Source organism: Sceloporus occidentalis, unplaced genomic scaffold, assembly GCF_023333645.1.
Source record: "Sceloporus occidentalis isolate IW3139 unplaced genomic scaffold, rSceOcc1.0.p SCAF_4, whole genome shotgun sequence".
NCBI classification, from domain to species: domain Eukaryota; kingdom Metazoa; phylum Chordata; class Lepidosauria; order Squamata; family Phrynosomatidae; genus Sceloporus; species Sceloporus occidentalis.
This window is the reverse complement of record NW_028316984.1, coordinates 159,882,146-159,890,670: the sequence shown is the minus strand read 5'-3', so window position 1 is coordinate 159,890,670 and position 8,525 is coordinate 159,882,146. Positions and strand designations below refer to the sequence as shown.

Below are 8,525 nucleotides of genomic sequence, written 5' to 3'. Positions count from 1 at the left end.
CATCTTTCCCCTCTCCACTCATCACAAATACAAAATTGCTAAAGACTCAATACCACCTAAACTGAGCCTTATGACTTTACAGAAGATGCTGTAGTGCACTAAAGATCCTCAAGCCAAGAAGCTGAATTATTTGTGTTTCAATGGTCCAGCCTGTAGAAATCCTGTTCTTATCTCGCAGGATTTGAACAAAAGATACTGAGCTTCAAGAGAGTTCTGCTCCCAAATTAACGCTGACATCCTTTTAGAACCATAACTGCTTGAAAAATGACAAAGGATAATATTCCTGTTTGTAGCTGTCTACATATGCCCATACATTATTCAACTTTTACTCAATTATTCAAAGGTGTGCTGTAAATCAAATTTCATTCTGTTTAGTTTTCAGACTTCAACATACTTCTGCAATTGGAGGTAAAACAAAACATTTGCTTCCCATCTAAACAGTTTAACGAGATGAGCTTCCACTATATAGTTTGGTTCACAGAATCTTGTGTAAACTTCAAGATCTTGTAGGAACAAACATTTTCTTGGTAAAATCTCTAGTTGCTTACATACATTTGTTGTACTAGACAACACGATTGCAAGGCTATATTAGAAAAACACACAATATATACTGTTTGAAATCTCAAATTTTACAGGAAAGTTATATGACAGGTTCATTTATTTATACACTGGGTTAAAAAATACAAATATTTCATTACAAAAAAAGCTTTATCAAACTGTATACATACCATAGGTTTTGTCAAAACCAACCTGTCATATTTTTAACCTTTATATACATTTGGCTAACATAGGTGACATGCAGAGTAACAAGAGTACTGCTCCAGATTCATTTTAGAAGCCTAGAATTCTACAGGTTTTTGGCAAGTCAGTTTTTTCCATATCAGCACATACATTTTCACCTAAACATGTAAGCTGTTCATTTGAGCCCGAGGAATAAGAACCAATTAAATTGGCAAGCAAGAGGCACCAGTTCACTGACACACAGATATGTCAACAATCCCAGCCACAATGATGAGGGATAACATGAGTATATAATATATAATTTCAGCAGCAAGGGGAACTCTACGATTCACCCTCAATGTGCACCCCAACTGGGATGTAATGCATATTAATACAACATATGGTGGACAGCTACAGGACCACTGTGTTTCCAATCAATTGATCTATGTGGGGAAATACCCTGCTAATCCTTCATTTCCCAAGCAAAAGAAACATGCCATTACACATTAAGCCTTCTCCGCACAGCAACCTGTTCTCCTTTTCAAGGTAAGAATCTGAAGCAAGACCAAATTGTCAAAACCGAGGCCGCTGAACTTTCTTTTAGCACTCCTCCCATCCAAGATAAGGTGAGCTAAAATTGAAGGGATGAATCAGAAAAATATTTGCTTGCCATCTAAGCAGTTTAACAAGATGTGTTTCCACTATATTTGTTCAGGGCTCTTCCACAGGTTGCTCTTCAAGCAGAACCAGTCTCCAGTCTAAAAAGGCCATTTCTTAATAAAGTTGCCCATCAGTGCTCAACTGCAATTACACTGTTTGCTGGAAATGAGGTTGGGGTTACTGACAGTGGTTTGTTTTTACATATTGGGATTGCAATTAAGGATTTCAAAGCAGCGTATAGCTGCATAAAATTCCAGATTTAGCACCAACCTAACAAGCACATAAAACACTTTTGGCAGTCTTTTCCATGGATGCAGGCTTTCTTCAAAGGCCCATCCTAATGGATATTAAAGTGCACATAACCACCAAGTAATGTCTTCTGCCCTTTGCCTGACCCCAACCGCTTTATATGCTTTAGACATGAACAGTAAAACCTAAAGATTTTACACCTGATGCTAAGCTTTCAGATGCAAACATTCTAAGGATCTGAAGCAGCAAACATTATAATTCTGTATCCAATGTACAATTACACTTCATTTGACTATTGATCAATTTTGTTACCAATGGGTATGCAGTAATACTTTTGGTTACTGTTCCATGATTTACAGGACAGGTATTCTTACCAGGATTGGGATGGTGATTAATACTAAGAGAAACAGTGTCATCTCTTTTGCACCATTTTATTCCTAGCAATTTGATGCCCACTATTAACTGTGTTGTGTTATTAACATCTATATTAATAACAAAACAGTTATGTTTTTTTTTTATTAACAGAAATTTTTAACAGTGCTAGCTAGAGCAGCTACTGAGGGGATCAACTTTTGTTGCTGTCCATTTAAGAATATCTCACAATTAGAATACATCAAAGGAACATTTGCACAAATAACCTGTTTCCAGGACAAAATGTAAGAGGAACTGTTAAACATAATGATGAACTTCACAATTACTACACAATCTTATTTTTTTAAAAAAAGTAATATCACTTTGTTTCCATTTTACATTAATGGTTTTAGATTACATTCTTGGAAGCCTGTGTGCCCATATGGTGGAGAACCAGACACACAGCCAGACAATGTTTTTGACAGCATCCTCACTGTGCTGTTCACGTATTACCAAGCAATTTTAAAACCGCTATGTCCATTTAGCTGTAAGAACAGCTGCAGAAGAAACTGACGATTCCTGCTGCTTTATGTACACTTCTCTCCCATGCATACAGTTTTTTTAATGACTGCAGACTCTTAGTCAGATATTCCCAGACTCTCCAGTAGACTATTTTCTATCTTAGGCGGTGGATCCAAATTAGGGGCAAGACGTCATGTTCAACCTGATTATGTGTCACTTATTCTATGACATCTGTATGAAAATTACTTACACTACTACAAATACACAGATACTGCCACAAAAATAGATGAGACCACAGAGTAAATACATCTTTCATCTCATGGCACTTCAAGCAGGATAACACTGTCTGGTTGGTTTAATGGTCAGTTGTGATTATGTTTGATTGAATATTTTCCTTTTTGTAGCTGAGAAATATACAGTTTGGATTTGCTTCCATCAGGCCTCTTAAACCACACTTCATCATGGTTAATTGTTGTAATTATGGCACTGAAAAGAAAGGAAGGGGGAAAGAAATCAGGAGCACATTAGTGTCCATATAAAACTACAGTATCACCCTAAACTGCATTGCCATTTATAAACATTACTGTAATTATTGGTAATAGAACACACAAGCATTACAACAAGTGCCTCATTAAATTAGGGACAGTTAATAGAATACTATAACACTGATACTAGAGGAACACTAAACATTACTGCATTTGTTTATAAAATAGTCACTTCCTTTAACCGCTCATTTTTGTTAAGAAAAAAAGAAGGGAAGGGAAAGAAAGAGAAGGGAAGACAAGACAAGCACATTTTGTCAGAAGAGTGAGTGGCTGGAAGTGATTTACCCACTGCGGGATTCTCAGAGGCAGCTTTGGTCTATTATATTGCAGGTTAACAACAATCCAACCAAAAATGTGCAACTATATTAATCAGACAGGCTTTACATACCCAGCATAATTGACTCTGTGTTTACCATAATTCTTATAAAGTGGAACCTACGGGAAAACTTGAGATGTCTGGATAATTTCACCCATTTCAATCTTCCCCTTGGCCCCTCCCCAGTTCCATATATATGCCCATCACATTCCTGTAACTGACAACTGGAACCCAGTACATGGAAGCTAGAAATCACATACTCAAAGCCACTGCTGCTTCTTTTTACCAGGCTGTGCATTAATTATGGTCAGGTCAGCTGGCTCTGCTTCTGGTTCCATTACTGTATCAAAAAGAAGAGCTACAGCTAGAAGCAGACCCTTCACTGCAGTTTCCCTACATGCCACTCTACCTCTTAATGTCAAGGTTGCTTCTGCACCAGCTGTTCAGCGGGCCATGGGAAAAGGCAGTTTACACAAGGACAACAGTGTCCAGAAAGGATAGTTACCATGCATCTTTTTTTCTATCTCATTCCACCCACAGAGCACAGCTGTGCAGTGGGATTGCAGATGAAACTTGGGCAATGGCAGCAGTGTCTTGGACATACCTACATTCGCCCTATGACAAAATATGCTGCCTTGCAGTTGCAAGGACATACTTGGCCCTGATGAGGTTCTGCAAGGAGTGTAGTATTTGTTTTATTTAATTGGCTTTCAGAGGATTTGTTAACATTAGCTCTGAGAGTATTTCTTTTAACTGTATGTGATCTGTCAAGATGCTGAGGTCTCTGGAGAAAGTGGTCTTTAAATAGTTTTAAATAAATGAGGTACAACTTCAAGCAAATTATCTTCCTTGTGTGAAGCTAGGAAACAAAGTCAGGCAGGAGTTTATATTCTGGCAGAGACATCCTTGTGAGAAAGTAGGAAAGCAGGAGTTTCAATTCTGGGAGAGGCTTCCATGTGAGGAAAATAGGAAAGCAGCTGGCAGAGGCTTTCTTGTGAGGAAGTAGGAAAACTGGAGTGTACATTCTGGGAGAAGCTTCTTTGTGAGAAAGTAGGAAAGCAGGACTGTTCATTCTAACAGAGGCTTCTGTCTGAGAAATTAGGAAAACAGGAGTTGAAATTGTGGAAGAGGCTTCTATGTGAGAAAGTGGGAAAGAAGATGTTTAAATTCTGGCAGAGGCTTCCTAGTGAGAAAGCAGGAGTCTGAATTCTGGCAAAGGCTTCTTTGTGAGAAAGTGGGAAATGGAGTGAGGCAAGAGTTTAAATTCTGACAGGCTTCCTTGTGAGAAGGTGAGAAATTGAGTGAGGGAAGGGTTTACATTTTAGCAGTGGCTCTGTGATGTGAAGATGGGAAAGAGAATGAGGAAGAGGTTTAAATTCTGACTGTGGCTTTGTGGTGGGACTGAATCCTTAGGGGAGGGAGGCTTGCCCAGGCCTTGCCTCAGACTGCTAGGGTACACTGCATTTAGCACTAACAGTTGACATCTTTGGGTTACATGTTCTCTTACATAGTATGACAGACAGATTTAATGGATTAGAAGATGGAGTGTAGTGAAGGTGTAGTGTATAAGTGTTGGACTATGACTCTAGAGATTGGGATTTGAATTTCCACTTGGCCATGGAAAGCCCTGGTTAACTTGGGCAAGTCACAGCCTCAGAGGAAGGCCTCAAAGAAGAAAATAGCTGATGAAATGACTCTTCTGAACAAATCTTGTCAAGAAAATCCATTGGTTTGGTGACAATAAAGCAAACCTAAGTCAGAAATGATTTAAGGCACCCAACAGTGAAGACTTTGTTCACACTTTCAGAGGTGAAATGGCTGGATGCAGCCTTACTACACAACTTGAATGACAGAGCTGTAGCTTCAACCCACTATGTTACACTGCAACAGCACTTCTGATACTCTTGCTAAATATTCAATTATGAAGTCAATTACTAACTTACAAAAACTGCATCTACAGGAGTTAACGTTGACTAGGTGACTGGCAACAACAAACTAACTACCATTAGGTTTCCTTGAGACTTAGACTTTTAAGCGACTGAAAGTAGGAAACCCAAGAAGATGGTGTGTAGCAGCAAGAAAGAGAAGATTCCGCATAGATATAGCAATACATAACCCACCGCAACCACCCAGGCTATTTTCTTCTTTTAAGTACTGTTCTGATAACATGTTCCTGATCTCAGTCAAGACAGCAGCACGGGACTCTTATTTCTTCCCCAAGATGGGGGAGATAGCCTGGGAGATAGACACAGAAGATACAGAAAGAATTGGAAACTGCAGAACTTTGAACCCTTGCCCAAATAGACAGCCCTCGCAAACATGTTACATCAGTCTTCCCTAAACCGATGCCCTCCAGGTGAGTTGACATATAACTCCAATAAGTTTCACAACCAGCTATGTTACCCTATGGCATATAACACATCTGGAGGGTATTAGGTTGGGCAAGACTGAGTTAAATAATAGCTATGAGGATACCCCATCACATAAATAAAACAAAATCGAGTTTGCATTTTAAAAATATTTATAAGAAAAGTTGTGTGCACTACCTTTACCTTGTAGGGCACTCATCTTTCCTGTCAATACATATTGTTTGTCCACGGCCATACCATTCCCCATTGTAGTAGAGCCGTCCTTCTTCTGATCTTGTATTATGTAGGTGCTTTTCCAACTTGACAGGGGCTAAAAAGAATCAGTGTAGACAATGTTGATGAACCACAATATTAAATTTAAGATCTACATTTCTATCTATCTCTTTTCTTGTTCGTTTAAAAAGTCAACATATAGGTAGATTTTTTTTTCTGGAAATATTAAATAAATACATTAATTCACACCAGATATGAGGTAGCTAGGTGGTGGTCTAAACAGCACTCATTAATGCTTCAACATCATTGTTATTTCACTGGTTTTGTTATACATCTTAAATAACTGTGTGTCATCACCAACATGTCTGTAAGTGTACACAACTTCCCTTTTCAGGCTCTCATAACTGACAAAAATTCTTTCTGAGACACACAGGGCAAAACCCAAGTGTCTACCCAACCATTGTAACATAAGTGATTAAGAACTTGTCATATTCATCTCTTAGCATCAGAGCATTAGAATAATTGGATTGTGATACATAATAGATCAAGATAAAGCAAGTATTAAGCACAATGTTCTTACGTTCTGTTTTCACTCTGTGTGGCCCCAATGTAGCCATTGCCTGAAATTAAAAAAAAAAGTTTCAAGAAAAAAAACCTTTATCCTTTTAAGTAAGTCAACTTCTAAAGAAGCTTTGCTTTAAAGACCAAGTTCATGACACCTCTTACAAGAAGATAAATGGAAGTGCATACAACAGTCTCTTACAAAACCACTCCAAACCAAAGGTAAGTAGGTAAACAAATAGGGAACAATATCCATGTCTACAGTTTAAAAAGATACAAGTTTCTTTCTTTGTACGGAAGTAATTTTGTAACCAGTCATTAAGAACTCTTGCCTACTTTGAGACAACAAAATATAGCATTGTCAGGTATCTAAGAAGAAATACTGCATTATGTTTTCAGAATCCTCTATATGTCCCTCAATGAACTTGGCTTCCTCCATTGCTATGGGGCCTGGCAGCACGCAGCTACTTTCTGAACTACATGCTGAGTACCTTACCAAATGTGTCCTTTCTTCTTTAATGCAGGGCCTGCTTATTTCATATTGTATATGGGCTGGCAAAGAGAACTCAATGTGCTCCTCAACTTTAGGATAGGCTAACCTTTATTATCAAGTAGCCCGTATAATGTTTCAAACAAAATCACCATTTCAGTCTTTCTGTCCTACTGCTTACTTTTTTAGGACAATGGGCAAATTCCTACACTATTCTGCCAGCTGCACTTTTCTACAGCTTTCAAAGCTTCCCCAGTAAAAAGTTAGCAACAGCTAAGATGACCAAAAATCAAATCTCACACATGATGACATAAAGCATACAGTTTCAGAACTAGCCAGTAAAATGATTTGGTGACAGTGACCATTTTTGTGAACTACTCTTACTTACTAGCTAAACCATAAGGGTAAAGTCTGTACTAAACAAAGTTTGTGAATCCTATTAGAAATAATCTATCATATAAACATAATATAATCACACAAAAGCTACACCTTTCATCTTATTATTAGGTTTAGCCCCTTTACAAATTTCAGATCTTGGAAAAGTTTCATTTTTTGGACTATAGCTCCTGAAATCCTGCAAACTGGCTGGGAAATTCTGAAAGCCATAGTCTAAAAATGGAACTTTTCCAACTCTGTACTTTACACTCTACACAAAAGAAAGCTACATGGCCATTCTTTCTAGGGCTGTCCCAAGACATTTTGCACTTAAAATGAAATACAAAATAGTGCCTTCCCTCCCTTCTCCTTTCAGATCTCTGCTAAACACATGGATATCAACCCTTCCCTTTAAAAAACAAATACAAATAGAGACATTTAAGCATACCTTTCTTATTGTTGTCCAGTCTTCAAGTATATCAAGATCCTGTAGCATATACACTATATAGGGCCGTTAATATGTTAAGGGACTTGCACATCTTCAAATGAGATCAAAATATACATTCTAGCAGAACACTTAGGAGCATGCTTGGTTATAACACACACATAAAATTAAAACAGTGTTTAGGTCCCAATCACAAGTCACACATCTGCAAGTATCAGCAATGCCACTAATTTATACCATTTATTATAGCACTTTATACATTTCACAGAAATTGTCAAATATTTCCATAAAATGAAAATACAAATATAGGTAAAACAAATCAGATCATAGCATGCATTTTGTAAGTGGTCTTTTATTTGCTGAACTTGCCCAAGTTTAAGGCAGCAATCTTCATGTTCTATTGGACAGACTATATATGCATAGCACAGATAGATATCTGGCACCTGCATGGATGGTGCAGTAGCGTGCAGTTGTGTTTATGTTCTTATTGTGGCCTTTCCATAGGTAACTGGTTGGCTACAGTGATAAATGAATGTTGAACTAGAAAGGACAACGATCTAATTTGCAAGGCTCTTCCTATGCCATTATACAGATCACAGCCTCAGAAAACACAGCACACTTTTCCCTGCTGTCTAGCTGTCCATCTTACCCACACAAATTGCATTCTCTGCAGATGTGTGCAAGTAGCTGTACCCAGCTACATTGCCCA

General features: G+C 38.0%; 1 protein-coding gene across 2 annotated transcripts in view; it reads right to left on the bottom strand.

The window, feature by feature from the left end:
- Positions 1-647: 647 nt before the first annotated feature.
- Positions 648-8,525, bottom strand: part of LOC149314914 (breast cancer metastasis-suppressor 1-like protein) — a 40,320-nt gene continuing 32,442 nt past the window's right edge. The window contains exons 7-10 of one of the 2 annotated variants that reach the window (XM_089522130.1): positions 7,820-7,884; positions 6,526-6,565; positions 5,916-6,042; positions 648-2,988 (exon numbers count right to left, since the gene is read on the bottom strand). In XM_089522130.1, coding sequence (XP_089378256.1) covers positions 2,865-2,988; positions 5,916-6,042; positions 6,526-6,565; positions 7,820-7,884 — 356 coding nt within the window. In that variant the 3' untranslated portion in view covers positions 648-2,864. Of the gene's footprint in view, positions 2,989-5,909; positions 6,043-6,525; positions 6,566-7,819; positions 7,885-8,525 lie in introns of both variants that reach the window. The other variant, XM_089522131.1, reaches the window with a different exon arrangement.